This window comes from Thunnus albacares, chromosome 6 (genome assembly GCF_914725855.1).
Source record: "Thunnus albacares chromosome 6, fThuAlb1.1, whole genome shotgun sequence".
Lineage (NCBI taxonomy): Eukaryota > Metazoa > Chordata > Actinopteri > Scombriformes > Scombridae > Thunnus > Thunnus albacares.
Window position 1 is genome coordinate 34,587,476 of NC_058111.1, and position 19,617 is coordinate 34,607,092.

The following is a 19,617-nucleotide window of genomic DNA, read 5'->3' on the forward strand; positions in this document are numbered from 1 at the left end:
ACTTCACCATTTGGATGGACATGAAACCCCACCATGTTTGAATCATCAGATGAGTAACTGTTATGTAAACAGTGTTGTTATGGGTACATGACTGTGTACATAAAGGTGAGATCGACTCTCAAGGAGCATTTTAAAACGAAACGTCAACCAAATTTGGTTGCACTCCCACCTCTAACAGTGAGCGGAAGTGAAAAAACCTGTAATTTAAATCTGCACTTTCAGATTCAGGGTCTATTTTGGATAAATTCTGCAACTAACCAATTGCAACAACAAAGTGTTTGTGAATTTGGCCATGGCAGAAGAGGCTCATGGGTATCATAGTCATTTGAGCCATCCACGATACCTAACTGACAGAAAAGAAGTTGAAATTATTCAAGTTAATGGTCATAAAAGGTAACACTTTAAGTCCACTATTTAGCATGTATAAGCAGAATACAAACATTGAGTAAATGATTTATAAGTGACTATTATGTAGTTATAAGCATACTTAAATATTATAACAATCCTGAGAATCATGTTGAGTTCCCAGAGAAGCTGATTGAAAATTTCAAGACTCACTTTGATGACTTCAGATTAGGAAAACAAGTCCTACTGTACATTGGAAACCCATTTCTAGTCAGAAATGTCACAGAGTTCTCTGCAGAAGCACAACAAATCTTTCCAGGGGCCAATGCTGCTTCTCTGCAACATGAGTTGATTGACCTCCAGGAAAACCTTGCACTGAAAGAAGCTGACTGTGACACTCTAACCTTCTGGACAAAGATGGTTGCTGCAGCTAATGTCCCACTCATATATAAAATGGCACTTCACATTCTCACAATGTATGGTTCATACTACAGCCGTAAGTCTGCATTCTCAACAATGAACATGATGAAGAACAAGTACCACGGCCGACTCACCAATGAACACTTGCATCAATGTCTCCGTCTGGCTATCACACCTTTTGAGCCAAAGTTCAAAGTCTTGGCATGATTTATTTGAAGAAATATAAATATAAATACATACACACACACACACACATATATATATATATATATATATATATACATATATATACACACACATATACACACACACAATTGTCTTATTGAAAATGTCTTTGTGGTCCTTTAAAATTTGTATTTGAGTACTCCTGGGTTAGAGTGTTGGAGTCGGGACACCAGCAGTGGGGATAAAATTTCACTCCGTCATGAGTCACAACTGGTAGACCAACTGTTCTGCTCTTTTGCCCCCATCAGGAAGGCAACAGACACCCTGCTAATACTTTCCTCTGCTGTGTGTCTGTAAACATACACCAATAAACTAAGCATGTTAGGCATGCAGGCCGATGGTAAACAGCCGAGGGGATCAATCACTGTCTAAGTGAGGGAGGCTGAGGTTCTCCAAGCCAACTCTGAGATGTAGAAACAAACATAGTACAATATAATACAACACAGAAACAAAAAGCTCATAATGCTGATTTTTGTGGGGAGGAGCATCAGCGGTGTTGATTGAGGGCATTGTCTGTAGTGATGCTTAGCACAGTTTAATCAAGAAACATTTTTATTTGATCAGTGCTATGTATTTCATACCAGCAGCAGGGAAGCACAATTGTTTAGGGTTGTGATGGTGTTATTCATGGCTATTAGCATGAGATCAGGGGGGATTAATGGGATTAAATCCCCATTTCACAAGATCTTAATGGCACTTAGTGACAATTAGTTCTCTGCAATTTAACTGGGTAGGTTAGGGGATATGACATTTGGCTATAATGTTCATACCATGATAGCTATCACTTATAAGAATATCAAAACACCAGGCTTAAAAACATAGTTTCCCTGCCCTCTGTGGTTGAAAGTATCAAGTCTGTTTTACCTCTGACCACACCTAGCATCATTGATGGGAGGGAGGTGGGCTGGGGGGAAGGGGATTGGAGTTGACATAGACAGACAGTGACAGACATAAAGCCAATACAAGACATCAATAACATGCAGATGGCCAGCAGGGTAATTTACAGGGGCGCTGAAGATCCTCATCAGGCGTCTCTGAGCCTCCTCGGTGGGACTGAGCGGTGCCTCCTACAAGTCAAAGCAGCAACACATCGACACTAAGCGCACTGATACAGCTAATGGCAAAGCCTATGACTAATGAGCAAACGTGATCATGATGCACCGTAAACGCAGAAGTCAGTTAGTATGTATTAATAACTGAGTAAAAGTGCCACACAAAAATTTACACAAACATGGATATGTAATCTTACAAATCATACACCCTGTCAGTCACAACTACAGTATCTTCAATTATGTTTCTGCAGGAGACTATCTGCATACACACACACACACACACTTCTGTCATCAAGAATACAAAAACAGTTTAGGTATTGTGCAGTCTGATTTGAAAAAGACCATGTCAGTAGTTCTCCCAAAACAGGAGTAAATGCCAGAGGGTGCTGGAAACAGCATGCACAGGAGAAAACAGTGAATCTCTCACACACCAATATTCAATCCTTTGGATAAGAGAAGAATATTTGCATCACCATTCTTAGGCCCTTAACTCAGATTATAATGCAACTTGCATATACATATATTGTGCCACTAAATACAATGTGAGAGGTGTGTCTGTATCTGAAGTCAATATCTTTCTGGCAAATAAAAAAAATGTTTTTGTGGATTTCCAATCAACTAACCCCCCACCCCCCAAAACACAAAACTGCAAAAGGTAACTTTTGAATCTAGCAATAGATTCTCAAAGTCCTGTACTGGTCTGAGGCCACATGAGTTGAGGCTTTGTAGTAAACAAAGACCCAGTGATGTCTGTGGCTACACAAATTCAGCAAGAATGCAGAGGAAAAACAGCTTTTTGTAACGATGTCTGCCATCTGTAAACTTTCTGGAGAGTTGTGCTATCTTTGTGCCTGTTCATAGGCTCGGCTTTGAGTTCCTCTGCCAGGATGCACACTGGTAATTGGCTGTACAGTATGTGGCTCTACTGTTAGTGACTAGTAACTCTAGGCCACTGAAGTCTCTCTTTTGAAAGAGTCCTCAGCTGGGACACAGAGCTTATGAGCTTCATTCTGCTGTGTGAGATCTCATTGGTGAAAAGAAGCATCTGTCCTCCCTTGTTGTTTTGATGGTAGACTTTGTCCAAGAAAAGGTTGTAAGGCTCATAAATCTTAAAAAAAAAGCAAGTTCCTAAAAACTGCCAAACCACACAAACCTCTGTAGTCTTTGACAAATAAACAAGTCATTAACTTGACAGTAAAACCATGTTTGTGAGGAAATGAGTGAGTGGAGAAGGAAATTAAGGGTTTTTGACTGAAAGGGCACCAGGATGGGAAATTGCTGTTGTGGAATGTAAAGAATACTTCCTCCTCCATCTACAGCTACTGTTAAAGTAGTGACTGTTGAGGTAGAAGACTTGTTCAGTGTCTAAAAATTGAAGGCAAAAAGATCAAGCCTGAAATACTAATGGCCAACAGACTTAATACATCAGGGAAAACATGCAGTATAATACACTGATTGTTTTCTATTTGTACAAATTTACAGCTGTTGGTCTTAAAATATAGTCCTATAATAATATAATACAAGAAAAGGTATTGGGTCATTTACATCCCCTCATCTTGAGAGCAAAAAGCTGCAGAGCACATGTCATGACAATCCAGCCATTATTTCAGGAGATACCTTTTCATGGAAATGTTGATAAGAAAAACATTTATCTGAAGGTGGCAATAGATGAAAAGCCAGGGCACGACCAAAATCATTAAGAAGTCACCTTCTGGAGACCACAGATATATTCTTGGCAATCAGACTTCAACATAGACCCAAAACTGAGATCCAACCAGGCCTGTACCCATTGACAAAAATAACGGAGGAACCTATTGACTAACCATCACCATCCTTTGGCCCTTCCACCAGGTTCTCAAAAGAAAAAGCATTCTCAGTTAACTTTTCCTAAATAACTCAAGAAACTCGCCACACTGAGGTTACACACATTATGGTGTCTGTAAGTGTTCTTTTAGTTCAGACATGCACTTCAAATTCTCACGCACTTTCCACAACAACGTCCCAAATGTTGGCTGGACATGCAAAGTGTGGACATAGTACCTCTTGTTTTCTGACAGCAGGCTGTTGAATGGGAATGACTCCTGGAGGGGGAGACAGGGGACCAGGACTGGGACGGGGAGGAGCAGGGCTCACAGGAGTTTCAAGTGGAGCGGGTTTAGGGGTTGAGATGGAACGTGATGGAGGAGAGAGGGGGGAAGGTTTCTGGGCTGTTGTGGTGGCTGAAGGAGGATTTGGAGGGGAGGATTTGGAGGGGCTGGATCTAGAGGCAGCAGTTGGTTTGGGTGCAGGTATGAAGCCAGGAGGTGGAGACAAAGTTGAGGGCTTGGGCGCTGGGATAAAGCCAACAACTGGTGGGAGGGATGAAGGTCTGGAATGGGAGGTCTTGGAAGAAGTTGGAGGTTGAACTGGCTTTTCAGAAGCCATGCTGGTAGCAGTTGGAGCAACCATGGGAGATTTGACTTCCTGTATAACTGGAGCAGAGGTTTTAGGTTTGGAATTGACCTCTTGTGGCTTTGGGGTGGGTTTATCCTCTTTCTTCTCTTTTATCTCCTTTGGATCAACTTTTTCCTCTTTCTTCTTCTCTTCATTTTTCCTTTCTAACTCTATTTTCTCCGGTCGTTCATCCTTGCGTATTCGTGGGCGGGGGTCCCTTGTCCTACCTCTGACCATGAGGTTACTCAACCCTCGAGAGATGTCATCCTTATCTTCTGTTTTGATGACATCATGTTTAAAAGAGAACACTGGCGGACCTGGGGCCTTAGGCACTGAAGCTGGTGCTGGCACCGCTTTAACTGGTTCAGGAGCAGGCTTCGCTACCTGTGGAGCTTCTGATGGTTGTGTTAGCGCAGTGGTCTCCTCCTCTTCTGTGGGCAGGACCTTCCTGACAACTCGACGAACCACCTTCACTACCTTCTTGCGTGTTAGACCCTGGTCATCTGCAGTATCCGTGTGGCTGGTGCTGGTGCATGGACCTTTGATATTACCGTTGGCAGTACCGTTGACTGCGCTTTTACCCATAATGCCATTTTGCTCTCGCTCACTGTTCATAACTGGCGCTGGGCTCAGTGAAGCTTGTGGTGGCTCAGGACTTTTAAATCGTTCTGCCATCTTTGGTGGTGGCTCAGGACTTTTAAATCGTTCTGCCATCTTTGGTGGTGGCTCAGGACTTTTAAATCGTTCTGCCATCTTTGGTGGTGGCTCAGGACTTTTAAATCGTTCTGCCATCTTTGGTGGTGGCTCAGGGCTTTTGAAGCGCTCTGGCACTGTAACAGGTGTCCTGACTTTAGGTGGGGAGGGACTCCTGACCCGCCTTGCCAACTCTGTAGGGGCAACTGGTGGGGGGCTTTTTGCCCGGAATAATCCCCTGCCGGGGTCTAGAGCTGGCACTGACTTGGCCCGGTTGGACAGCCCATCACTGTCTGGCTACTCACAAAGAGGAAAGAGAGTAGGTATGAGAGAGTGAGTGATGAATGGAAATCCAAACATCACGTCTTTCTTTATGCTGAGCTTCTAAAGTTACTTGTCTTTATTTATCCTGCACAATTTAAAAAGCTGGTTCATTTAGTTTTGACATTAGTGCTTTCATGGTAGTTGACATGTTCAGTGACCAAAAAGTTGGTGCAGTATGTTTTGTTGAGCTGAATATGTCTACAGTCACTGTGTCTAACCATTAACTAGCAAGAGTTAAGAGTTAAAGACTAACTCTAACCCTAACATGCATACCAATTGATTTTTTGCAATATCACATGACATTTTGGGGAGTTTATACAAAACACACAACTCCAAATATGACAAATGACATTTTATTTAAGCACTACAAAGAATGTCTGACTGTTAGAATACTTGAAGATGGTGTGCAGGACACTTACTATAGAGCATTTTAGAGTACCATTAGAAACTTGGTACAAAAAAAACCTACTGCTTTGCAAAACATACAAATCTACAGCACGCCTCTACCTCTACTGATTAGAGTTCTATCAAAAACATATATATAAGACTGCAGAAAATTGGATTTTGATCTTGATCAAGAAGATCTAGATAAGACATAAGACCTGAATTGAGTTGTTGAAGACACAGGATAGCCTTAACATGACTCTGTCATGACCAGAAAAATGTATAAATAAGTAGTACTAAGCCTCTCTAATAAAACCCAATATTCACTTACACTTTTGCTGCCTGGCTTGTTTTCTTCTTTGATCTGAAGGTGTCGATATAAAAAGAAAAGTAGATCAAAACCTCCACACTACATAAGGCTGTTGTCCATCACACACCGTGCAAAGCACAAACCATGCAAAGTCTGAAATTATTTGTGATAGCCATCTTTAACCTCCTTCTTTAGATACAAACACTCAGTCCAGTTATGTCATGAAGTAAAAATGGATACACTCACAGCAGTGTTAAGTGCTTTAGTAAAAAGTGTCCACCAAATTGCATAGGTGATTCAAACAAATGGATAACTACAACATGAGAGTGAGCACCATCAAATTCTTAACGTGATATGGGCAAACATTTGAAGCCACGCGTGTTAATACTCAGTGTAAAACACTGTAACACCATGCAGTTTAAGAGTGCTTCATGAAATGTCCAAGTGAGACTTCCCTTTTGCTCCCAGAAGGAAAAGCGAGATGAGAATGCCATGTCGGCTGATCTGCTGTCATGGGCCGTGATGGATGAGATGAGAGCAGCAGGAGGAGGAGGAGGAGAGCTGGGTGAGGAAAAATGGTGAAAATACACATAGACAGATGAAAAGAAATGAAGCCACAGAGATCATTGAATTTTCCAGTGTAGGCAGAATGTCACATCAATGACAAAGCAATGAACAAATTCTAGGAGAAGTAGAGGATTAGAGAATTAGAGCGAGATTTGAGAAATGAAAACACACACTACTAAAGTAACCCACACTCAAAAAGATCAAGTAAAATCTTCAAATTCATAACAGAGATCATCATCTAACTGAAATGTACACAAGTAGCACAATGGACTCAGAAACACTGCTGAACAAAAACACATACTGTGAACGTTTGACCCTCGTATCTTTTAAAAAGCAAAGAACAAAATGCCACAAGCCCTCATAAGGTGATGCATACTTGTGGCCAAAGCCACAGACCAAGATCATCCCCTAGAAATAATATGCAGGAGTATTCAAAACTGCTCAAACATTTTCATGACCACAATGTTAACCATACTGTCTGCCTTGGCACATCAACAGTTACATTTCATTTAATTCTCTTTATCTTCATCAATACATCATGGTAAACTTGCATCAAATGTCTATTCAGCTATGCGTCTTTTGTTTATAGAAGTTAAGCCAATGACTGAGCTAGGATAGAAGAGTTGTCATACTAAGGCAGCAGCACAGCCATATTTTGTGACTGTACAGTATATATCAATAGGAGGATTCTGTACATATTGCCTATTCCTATTTGAAATGCATTGTAACCAACATGAATTCAAGATGAACACAGCCTCCCTTCTGTCTGGAAGCAAGCCTACAGGCACCTTTCAAGTCTACGGGGGTGGGTGCTTCATGCTCAAAAACTATATTTTGAGTAAATTCTATAAATCGCATTCATGTGATGCAGTATATCAGTTTTATGTGACTGGAAAGAGAATTTTTTTTCCCATCGCTATACTGTCTCTGAACTTTATTCTAACACAGGAGCGAACATTACCACCTTCCCTGCCTTCATTATGCCTTCCCTTCCTTTTGTCACTCACTATCAGGAACAGTCATAGTATCATAGGCTGAGCTGATTACATTTATAGAAGTGCAATAGTTCAGTTGATCAATTTGAGAATAGCAGTCACAATTTTTCAGGGCAGTTCTGGAATGGTTCAGAAAAAAAGTTTTTTGAAGCCATACCTGAAGTTTACACTGTAAATCTGAGAGTTAAGTCAAGGTTGTTTTATATGTACACCAAAAACAACTCACCTCTGCCTGGGACTGCTTCTCTTTGACTAAATAAAAGGAACATCAACAACCTCGATGTCCCTCCACAACAGCTTTTACAGGGAGCGGGACATTGTCCAGGTCTGGCTCTGGGTTAGTGGGCTTTATCGGTGGTCACTGAATTAGCACACTGACTAACATGCTTATTTTTGGATTAGAAAGAGGTACTGTAGGGCTGTGTGCCAGTGTAGTCTATCAGAGAAAGGCCAACAAGGCCAACAGGTCCCCACTTGGGAGGGGCGCTGAACTCATACAACATACATCTCATTCATCTTGTTTGTGATACTGTGCTGTACAAATAAGCAAGACTTGACTGTATGTGTCACAATTGGACACCAGTTACAAACTATTTAAGTGTCACCCCGGAAAACATGGAGTGTAAGCACATTTCATAACACGATGCTTTGTCTGGATAGGAAATTGATTAATTTATTTTCCATTTGTTTCACCTCATAAATGAACTTGCTTGAATCTGAAGGTAAAGTATAATGACTACTAATGCTTTCATAATAGAAATCTATATTCAAACAGAAAAGACAACTATTATTACTCAAATGATACACCCGTTACCAACAGCATTCTATCACCATTCACACATACAAAACACAGGGACATGACCACAGGGAAGACACTGTAGACTGTTATAGCACAATGACAGTATGTTGCTCAGTCACTCTGCTGTGATGTGAGAACATAACTGTCTGACTCATGAACCACATCATCTTAGAAGAATAAGCCACACACATATACAATGCATATGAAAAATGAGCCAGTATTTTGAACAAAGTATATGATATTTCAAATTCAATAACTTTACTTTTTTAGCTGTTATTTAATAATTTTAAATTCATATCTATTATTCTTAAGACCCAGTGTGTTCTATTTACTATATGATGGAGCAGCCTGAAACAGAGAGGTGTTCATTGATCTCCACACATCCATATTATCTGCATACAGTGTAAAAAGCAGATTCTTCTTCTTCTGAATTACGCTCTACAATGGTATTGTGGCCTGTGTTTACTTAGCATCAGATGCAGTGGTTCATTGGACACAAACTCCTTACTGCCTTACTTATTACCTTGTATAATTAATGTCCCTTTCTCTCTGGACTGGTATTACCTGTGGACCTCATATGACCCTAAGTCTGTGCTTCACTTACCAAATTTACACAGGATATGACTAAATTTCATTTAAATTTACTGACTAAATCCTAACCTTGGAATATGACATCAGTTAGATCCCTGATAAAAATTTGCATGGTAATCTGTCCTCAGGGATATCATCAGTTAATATATCTATAAAACAAAAAGCTAACTCACATATGGCATCCCACTGGAAACAAAAAGCTTCTTGCTGACAGAATGTTGACAGTCTATAGGCTAAAATCCTGTTATAGTGGCTAGTAATATCTGGGGTAGAGGTCTGATTCACAACAGACCCACAGAAAAACCTAACCAGACCTGACATGAAAAACAGACACATCAACACCTGGGATGAAAACCATCTCCAAAATTTCACCAACACAACACATCTGATCATATTACTTCAGTGTGAGTTGACATATCAGAAATTTGAAGGCATTTTCACACCTTATTTTGTTTGCTTTGGTCCAAATCAGTGGATGAGTTGCTATAAATCCTACCAGAGTTTGTTTGTGACCAGACCAAGACCTTGTTGAAAAGGTGATCTCGGTCCGGTTGTTTTGGTCCACACCCAAGTGCAATTGAGGTGTTCACGCCTGCCCAAATGTACCGCACCAAGGGGGAAAATGCTCCAGGGTTTGATTCAACCAAACTAAACAAGACAGATGTGAAAATGCCCTGAGTATGTCAGAATTTACTGCACAAATTCCTTGTTTTTTTCCAGATTAATGGAGACTGAAGTGGACATTATTAATGACTGGTTGCATTTTGGCTGCAAATTCTGGAGGCTAATAATTGATCTAAAATGAAGATCAATTATGTTTCGAATGTATCTGGAGAAATCATTGGGATTTGTGAATACAATGTGTACGTGAAACAAAAATATAGAGGTGAATTCCTACATCACATGAGCTTCCCAGGTAGTCCAGTAACAACAGGCCATAATTCAATTCATTTAATTTGGGTGAATAATATTAGAAAATACGGCAATATGGCAGAAATAATAATAATTATAATTAGGATTTTTGAGCTATTGATATACAGTAACATATGGCAGATACATGCAAAATAAAATATAAAATAATCAAACTGATATTCAAAGATCTGCTGCATTAAACAGACCAAACTAGAGATGCAATGATTAATCTATTAGTCCATCTTTAATTATAATTTGCATAGAATCATTAATTTGAACAATAAAGCTTGTAGAATGATAATAACATCATATCATCATGATAACATTCTGCCTTAACAATACTGAATGAACACCCACCTATAAAAGCATATATTCTAATCAAAATCTGAAAGACCAAAAAACTTCAAACTGAATATTTCAAAGTCAAAGTATCATAATTACAAATGAAGTCCTTATCAAATGCCTTAACTAACACAATAAATGTTACAAAAGCCATGAAAACCAATGGTACAACATAAAAGCTAACTAAATTTCAGTCCCAACTACATTCTCCACCAAGTCATACACAGCACATGAGCGCCCACTGTGCAAGGAACCAAAAAGCCTACATTAACCATCTCTTCAAACCAGTCCAACCAACCTTCCACACACTTCTTACTGATTAACATACAAGCAGGAAAAGGGGAACCGTTACAATGACACAAAGGCTGTTATTGTAAAATGCTACTTTCAAAACGGCTCAAGCTCCCCCCCTCAGCTAACCCCGATCTAAAAATAGTGTCACTGGCTGTGGTGCATTGAGGCCCCTTGCTTGTCATGGATTTTCTACATAACACCCCACTTCTGTTAAAAAGTTACCATGAATTTTTCTACCTGTTAGTGAAGTAATTTCACAGCTCCTGTATCCAAACTGTCCCCAGAAGTCACCGATTGGATTCAAAACTGACCAAAGCAGAAGAGGTGAGCGAGCGGCTGGAGACGCAGAGTAGAGAGTGGAGCAGCAGGGCCGAGGAGAAGGGGAGCGCTCTGATAGGCCAGCTATTCCTGACACTGGACAGACAGGAGATGTGGGGACAGCTGTCGTGATATGAGGGTGTTGAGCGGGGGTAAAAATAGGACCCTCTGCTCTCCAGCCTGGACAGGTCTGCCATGACCCCCCACCACCACCTACACAATCCAATCAGCAGTCACACTGCAGCTCCACACATGCTGCTGCAGTTGCTGTCATCTCAGCTGCTTCTGTGCGTGTGTGTGTGTGCATGTGTGTCTGTGTGTGTGAGCGTCTGTTAATGTGATTGAGAAAGTACTGTGTACAATTGCTTATCTTGTAAGTCAGACATACTGTACTAAAATACAGGGGGTTGACATCACGGTGCATTCAGGGAGTCTCAGAAGCAGCTGTAGCATGCTGGTGTTCCTTTAGATATGGAGTCCAGCCACAGACATTAGCCTACTTTTGGGTAGAATAACCAAAAGGAAGAGGTAACTAGGGCTGCAATTAATGTTTATTGTCATTATCAACTAATCATTTTGTTTTCATGATGGAATCATTGTTCAGTCTCTGAAATGTTTAAAAAAAATAGTACTAAAGGTGAGTAAAGAATGTGAAGCTAATTTTGAAGGCAGCGCTATTGCATATAAAACATATAGAAAGACATGTTTGGAAGCAATTTTGACCTGGGCAGTGCAATAGAGAAGAATGATTTAACTTGAGAGAAAACTTAAAGTGAGACTTAGTGATGCCACTTGGCTAGAGCTAACATTTGTACAGTCGGTGGTATTAGCTGTTTGGGGCAAATAAAAGGGGAGTGAAATTCAAATCCACACAAGGCAAAAACTTTGCTTTGCACTTGGTCTGAACATACCTCAACAGTCTCCAGCTATGCTAGCAGCTCTGTGCAGCTGTGCTTTGGCTAAAAGCATGCTAACATGCTTTCGAAGACAATGTTGATGTTTGGCAGGTAACTTTTACTATGTTCATCAACTCTGTTTGCTAATTAGCACTACACACAAAGTACAGCTGAGGTTGATGTGAATGTCATTAGTTTGCAGGTATTTGAAGAGGAAAAGTCAGAGTAAAAAATAATTATGGTTCATCATCTGGAGACCACGAATGTCTTTATAATCCATCCAAAAAGTGTTGAGATATCTGAGTCCAGACTAAAGCAGTGAATTGACAGATTGACATTGCCATCTCTAAAAACCGTGCTGCTAACACACCTAACCTGGCTAACCATGGCTAAGATAAATAGCAAAATTTCTCAAAGTGAAAGATGACATCCTCATGTCTTGTTTTGTCCAACCAACAGTCAAAAAACCTGAGATATTCAATTTACAATGATATAAAACAAAAAGAAAGCCAATACATTATCACATTTGAAAAGCTAGAGCCAGCAAATGTTTGACATTTTAGCTTGATAAATGATGATTCATGGATTATCAACATTTCTGTCAGTTGACCGACTGTTTCAACACTAGAGAGAATACACTGGGGCAAACCAACAGAGGATCCAAAATAACAATATGGAGTATGACAGAATGCTTTCTTAATATAACTGAAACTTTATGTATTAACTTCTATGCTGTATTTACGACCAATTAACAATAAGTTGCACAGTGTTACACTTGGTGAGTCATGCTTATTCATGTCAAAGCAATATTAAACTGTCTGATTTTTGAAGGGAGTTTTGTTCTTTCTAGCAACCACCAGTTGGCTATGCTATTTCTGTTTTACAGAATATATATATATAATATACTATATACAATATAATTTTATGTCACTCATTTTTAATACAACCTCATACTACAACCTCAGACTAGCTTAAAAGATATGAAAGTAGGTCGAAAGGCATTAATGGAGTTGCACTATTCAACCCCAAAGAGGGATTTCAGATGTTCCTCACTGTTATAATTACCTTTATGATCCCTTCATTGAAACTAGAGTTATGATGATATACTGGTAACATACCTTTAGACTTCGTCCAATCATCATATTCAATCCCACGTCCAGTACCTCAAATTCCACCAAAAGCCTCTCTCCCGTTTCATCAGCCGTGTGCTCTCTCTGCTTTCCTATCATCTGTTTCACTAAATACACAGGACTATTACATTTTGTCCATCTGGACTTTAGTGTGTGCTGTAAGTTCTATTGTCTTCCTGTGTGAGACTGTTTCGTGCAGCATAGAGGAAGAAGCCTGAGCATTTCAAAAGGAAGACAGCGCAAAGAAAAACAGAAGCAACATGTTACCGGAAATGATGCACAGGCTTCCTTCACTGCTTATAGTGAAGGTAAAACAGCTCATCATTCTCCTGATACTGCCTCTAAAACTTAACTAATTTTTCAAATAGTTTTCATTTGAATGAAAACCTCCAAGAAACAAGACAAGAAAATTATCCTATTAGAAAACATGTTATTTATTTCACATAAAAGCTCTGTTCAGTTGGACACAAAGTTTCAGTTTAACTGATGATTCAATTAAAGAAACAAGTTGCAGGCATCACAGCAGGACTAACCTTAACTTCAAGCTTCCGTTTAACAGTTTCCAAGTTGTAATATAAAATCCACCACAAGTTGGATAAATGGTAGATGCAACAAAAAGGGGGGAAAATAATAATGCATCCCTGTAATGAATGTAATAATGGGTTAGGTTTAATATTTACTGAGTGCAAACTGACAAACCTTAAAAATATTAAAATCTATTGATGACAACTTCATCAATAAACTCATTTTGAAGGTTTTCAAAAGACATTATGGGCAAGGATTAAAGGTCTGAGTCAATACAACATGCACATATATTCGGGTGTTTTCACTCTGCAGTCTTCCCAAGGTCTGCAAGACACCCGCCCTTAAAAGTGGCTGCATCTGGTGTCTTTCTGACAGAATGGGGCGTTTCCAAAAGTTGGTAAGAGTTCAAATTATTAGTCAAACAGACATATCAAAGCATTCACATTTCCCATTACAATAGCAGAGAAGTAGGTGTGGATATACACACTGAGGCTGAGCAACTTGTCTGCAGCTTTTTCCTTGCACATGAAGCAGGAAGCCCCCTCAACTGCCCCCTGTGTCTGTCCTCCAGGTCAAACTTTCTTGTGGGTTTAGAAAGAGATAGTTTGGTGTCAGTGTTATGGAAAAATCTTGGAGCAGAATACCAGGAAAACCTTGGATGACTTAAGCAATAGAATTTATTGACACTTATCGATTAAGGAGACACTTTGGGTACAGTCTAACACTGTGAATGCTACCCAAAAGTCTGAGGGGGAGCCGTGAACAACTCTAGTGTATTTACACATGGATCAGCCAATTGCTTGTACTCATCTGAAGGGTTAAATGGTACTGTGCAATGACAATGCAAGACAGGTCTCATAGCAGGCATCAACGATGCACACGCTGGCAATGTTTTAGGAACTTGATGCATGTTTGACACCTTGAAAATATGTTGCATATTAAAATCTGCCAAAGTCCAGCAATACAAAAATCAACAGTGGATTATAAGAATTGAAATTCTTACGAGGCTCTGTTATCAAGGAATGGTTAGATACTGTTCATCTGGACTAGAGTGAATGATAGCATCCAGCTCACATAACAAATCTCACCACATTAAATTAATTGGGGCTTTTATCAGAGATAAGGAAGAATGCTGTACATCTCAACCTTCAACAATTACAGTAGAATTTTTAGACACGGGCTCTACCATAGTAATACTGTCAACTCCTACTGTGGTAGCAAAGTTAGAAGTTGGTGTGCAAAGTTGTTAGCTTTTACTGCTGAAATGGTAGCTCCACTAGCAACCAAATATCAACTGGAGTACCCTTAACCTCAACTGGCATAGCTGGATCTTCCACAGGACAAGCAGAAAGCCGAATTATTGCTGCCTGTAATTTAGGTTGCTGCTCTGATCCTGTTTCTCCATGGCCTCCCTATGCCTGATTGGGATTTGTTTGCTGCCCCTCGAAATCTTATAGAGGTGGGGGGTGCTTGAGCATGCGGACAGCCAAACATTGTACAATCACGTTTTGTGTTGTGGAATTTTCCTCAGCGTGATCTACCCTCCCGGGTCCAATGGCCTGGTCTGCCACATCTGTGACAATTGCCTCTTTTCTGTCTATTAGAAGTATCATAGAACTGCTGTCCACTCCTCTTGTGAAGCTTATAATCTTTGTTTACATGTTTACATCATCTGTTTAGGACCTGCAAAAGAGCTACTCCGTGAGAAAACTTAGCTTCTATGCAACTGCATTATTGTATTTATTGTTGCTTTCTAATTCTTGTCCTGCCAATCCACCACAGACACTTTGCATGCTGCGGCAATATGTGGCTTTAAATTTTGTTTTATCTATATCATGATGAACCACTGAATGAAATCTGGCGAGGGCTCCTCACTGCCCTGCACAATCTGAATAACCTGCAAACAATCATTGTGGTCTCGTACACATTTTATACTGGCTGCTATGGAATCGTTGCTTACTCGATCAATCAGTGTTTTATTTGTAGGCCATTGGCAAGCCATTGGCAGGGAAGTCAAATTCCTCTTTACACAGCATCCATTCAGTCCCATATGTGAACGTTATCAGCTGCTTCACATCAAGCACTAAACAGTTGTAAACAGTACACACTTGGGTAAGCCACCATAGATATTCATCTGGGCATGTAATTGGATTAGCGGCTTCCCTAACTATGTCCATAACTTCAGATGGGGTCCATTGTTTGCAAACAGGCGTATCACCTATCATGATTTTAGGTGCTATCTTAACATGAAAATTCTTCCTTTGCCTCTGAGCCTGTGCCCTTGTTGTAGGAGGGCGGGTTTCTTTGTCTGTTTTCGGAGCAGGACCTGCATGTGAAGCTGATGTTTCTATCTCTCCCTCTGTGAGGGGAGTGTCTACAATGATGGTCTTCCCTTCGTTTCCAGACTCCTCCCTTTTGGGCGTCTCTTCCTGCTCTGAATCTGAACCAGAGGCAACCTCCACTTCTCTGCTAACACAGCTTGGGCAAGAAACAAGACATCGTCTATCATCTCTACACCTTTCTCATCTGTGCGATTGTTAGTCTGCAGTTTTGGATAGAAATGAAACCTTGCTATTTCCGCTATCCTCAACACTTCCACTACTTCTTAATGACTGATTTGGAACTAGCATATTAACAATGTTTAAGTTAACAGCTTGTCTGGGGTTGGTGGGTGATTTTCCTGGTATTTTGCCCCGCCATATATCATTGTCTTAGCACTCGCCACAATATCCTTAGATTGACGCTCTTTAATTTTCGTCATTTCTGCCGCTCCAGTCTGCAGTTCACTTTCCAACAAAGGAATGTGACATGCAGCAAAACAGCAATTTCCCTCCACTCTCACACATACTCCCTCATGTATTTGAAATCCTAGGCCTGATTTCCTTTATTTGGGTCTGTCATCCTCTCTGCCATTCGCAGCTCACAGTCCTCAAATGACTCTTCATACGGTCACTCGTGACGCACACATGGAAATCAGTAAATCCTGTTGCAGCATCCAAAAGTCTCCATTCTCTTTTAGTCTGATTTATTTTTTAATTTGAGAATATCCATTTATTCATTCATAATAAATAAGCCCATGTACACTGTTTATCAGCACCTAGAAGCTTTCACTGTGGACATAAGCCCCTTTTACACAGCCTATTCAAGGCGGGAATGCTGCGCCTTTATTCCACCTCACTGTTCTGTATAAAAGGTACAGACACGGAGTTGGGTGGCAGAGTTGCTCTGCCAATAAGCCAGCTACAGAGGTAGCCAGAGCCAGACATGGGACAGCCGGCACAGCTACAATGTGGAATCATTGTGTAAAAGAGCCTGTAGACTCACACTACAGAGTTCAATTACACAGAAACAGGCCTACCACCAAGTTGGTCCAGAAAAAAACCCTCAACACCCAAGGGGGGAGCTTCAAATGTCATAATCGACCACTGACACCAGCTTTTAATTTAACCTATTTCAGACAACACATCAAGTTAACCTTTTTTTTTTTTTTTACTCACTTGATTTTTCTCTCTTTTCTTTATGATCTCATCAAACACAGACATTGCAAGGCAAAATAAAATAGATTTGCACCTACCAGTTACCTTCAGTTCTGTTGAGATCTTGTTCATGGTGCCAATTTATTATGGAAAAATCTTGGAGCAGAAATATCAGGATAATTTTGGATGTCTTAAGCAAAAGAATTTATTGACAATCAGTTGGGGTATAGACTAAGTGCACAGTCCTGACATTGTGAATGTTACCCAAAAGTTTGAGGGAGAGCTGCGAGCAAAGCCTAGTTAAACTTCAGATAGGGTTTTGTTCAGCAGGCAGCCCTGATGTCTGCATGCTCCTAGCAATTGAAGCATGGCTAAAGGCTTGCAGGGTTATGTTTAGGCAACTCAACATTTTCTGTAAAGATAAGGGAAAGGTCAGTGTTTTGGTTAAATATTGAAGGAGTCAACACTGACTTGAAGCATGTGACTTCAGTGGCAATTAGAGATGCACAATAAGTCAATTAATGATATATATATATAATAATTAGTAGATCGACAGAAAAGTAATCTGCAACTATGTTGATAATCAAATAATCGTTTTTGTTGCTTTTTAAGGAAACACTAAAGTTGATGACTCTCTAATGTGAGGATTTGAAGCGTTTATATGTTTTACATGATAGTAAACTGAACCTCTTTAGATTTTGGACTGTTGATCAGATAAAACTTTAATATGCATTTCTCTCTATTTGACTATTTTATAGACAAAAAGATGAATTGAGAAAATCATCGGCAGATAAATCGTTGATGAAAATAATCCTTAGCTGCAGCCCTAGTGGCAATGTCTTACTTTCTTTGTACATCCAAAACTCCAACTCCTCTGAACACATGAACTTAGTTGTGAATATATATGAACTGAAGTGAGTATTATCCAGTAGTACACCATCTTTAGATCTGAGGCTTTATGATAATGATTCCTGTGGGTATAAAAAGCTGCTGAGTTTTTCTTGCTAGAGGAAATTGTGCAGTGAGGTTTTCCCCCAATCTGTCTTTACTAAAACAACTAAATCTTTCAACAAAGTACATCCACCCACACAAGGACACACATCCTCAGGCAGCATGATCAAACCATCTAGTGATCTGCTGCAGTGCCATTTTTCCCCAACCACCTCTACTTCTGCACCACAAGATGGAGCCAGAGCACCAGAAAATGACCCACATGTTTTTGGAATCCTCACACAGGCCACACAAAGCCTCCATTATTTCCCAGTGGCTGCCATGATATTGTAGAGAGGGAATGCCAAAGTAATATAGATTAAGTGCAGACAAAGTGCGCTGTGAAATGAACAGAGCCATGACAGCTTTGGTCCAGCTGACAGTGGGGAGGAGGAGGAGGAGGAGGACTAGGGGGGTGTTTACAGGCGAGGCCGTCTTGGGAAATATAGCTTAAAGAAGAGGGTGGGGTAAGAATGAAGGGTGAGGAGAGAAATGCAGTGATGTAACAGTACATTCAAGAGTGGCTACAAGTATTATGAATGGCAAGGAAGTGTGTCACGTGTAGGAGCACTGGTGTGAAGTCAGATCAGCTGAAAACAAGACAGGAACCTGAAAGTCTGTCACTGACACTCTGACATCTAACCAACAAAACATTCACAAAGTATGCTGACCAAATCATGTTTGGTTTTTTTTTTTAATCCTAAGAGCCTTATCTATGGCTTATTCAATGACATGTAGAAAAACTATCAGTGTAATATAAGTGATCTGTGAGAGCTCACTCCATCTATCCTGTGGGGAAAATATCTGTTCTGATGCAAAGACGGGAAATGTTTCTGTGTACATTCTATGACTGTGGCCCTCTCATCCATCTCAAAGACACAGACTAAAGGGGCTCTGTGGATCTTAAAGTGGCTGGTTAGGTTTGAGGGCTCCACTCTTACTGGCAACCTGGAATGTCAATCAAAAGAGTATCTATAAGACCGATGAGACAACTTTTTTTCAATGTCCATCTTTAGCATCATTAGCATACTTTCAGAATTGACCACTATATGATGTGACAATGAAGGAAAGGTTTGTGATTGGTCATTCTGAATGTCAATCAAAACACCTTTTCAAGTCAAAGTCAGGCAGGTCTGAAACGTGTCTAAGACATCTGATATGACAAACCAAAAAGAACATTTCACAACATGAAAAAATAAAATGTGCTATGTCACTTGTACACACTTGGATTTGCTCATAGAAAGGGAAAATTAAATTGCCTAATTTCTGAATTTCAATTAGCTACATGTTTACTGTTTCTAAGATGTTGACTATGAGTTTCTGTCAGTCAGTTTTAACACAGCCATATAAGCAGCTTTTAAGATATTAAAGGGGTATTCTAATGCTTTAGTATTTCAAGTTGAGGGTCTTGCCCAGGACACATTGAAGAAAAGAATGTTCAAACACTGAAGCAGCAGAGGCAGATATGTGGTCCAGCTTCAAAAACACAGAATCCTACATTTCCCATACTGCAGCTCCTCAGTGTGTCTGTTAGACATTACAGTCCTTGTCCTCAACAGTCCATCTCCTTCAGGCTACAGAGATAACAGGCGCTAA

At 40.1% G+C, this 19,617-nt stretch overlaps 1 protein-coding gene across 16 annotated transcripts in view; it reads right to left on the minus strand.

The window, feature by feature from the left end:
* The window catches only part of myo18ab (myosin XVIIIAb), a 158,044-nt gene that overhangs the window by 110,214 nt on the left and 28,213 nt on the right, over positions 1–19,617 (minus strand). For 3 of the 16 annotated variants that reach the window (XM_044353807.1, XM_044353806.1, XM_044353805.1), the window contains exons 1-5: positions 10,924–11,101; positions 6,642–6,747; positions 6,208–6,240; positions 4,083–5,465; positions 1,995–2,057 (exon numbers count right to left, since the gene is read on the minus strand). The exons of 3 other annotated variants lie outside the window; for them this stretch is intronic. In XM_044353807.1, coding sequence (XP_044209742.1) covers positions 1,995–2,057; positions 4,083–5,465; positions 6,208–6,240; positions 6,642–6,680 — 1,518 coding nt within the window. In that variant the 5' untranslated portion in view covers positions 6,681–6,747; positions 10,924–11,101. Of the gene's footprint in view, positions 1–1,994; positions 2,058–4,082; positions 5,466–6,207; positions 6,241–6,641; positions 6,748–10,923; positions 11,112–19,617 lie in introns of those variants that run through there. 10 more of the 16 variants (XM_044353797.1, XM_044353794.1, XM_044353793.1 and 7 more) reach the window with 5 other exon arrangements.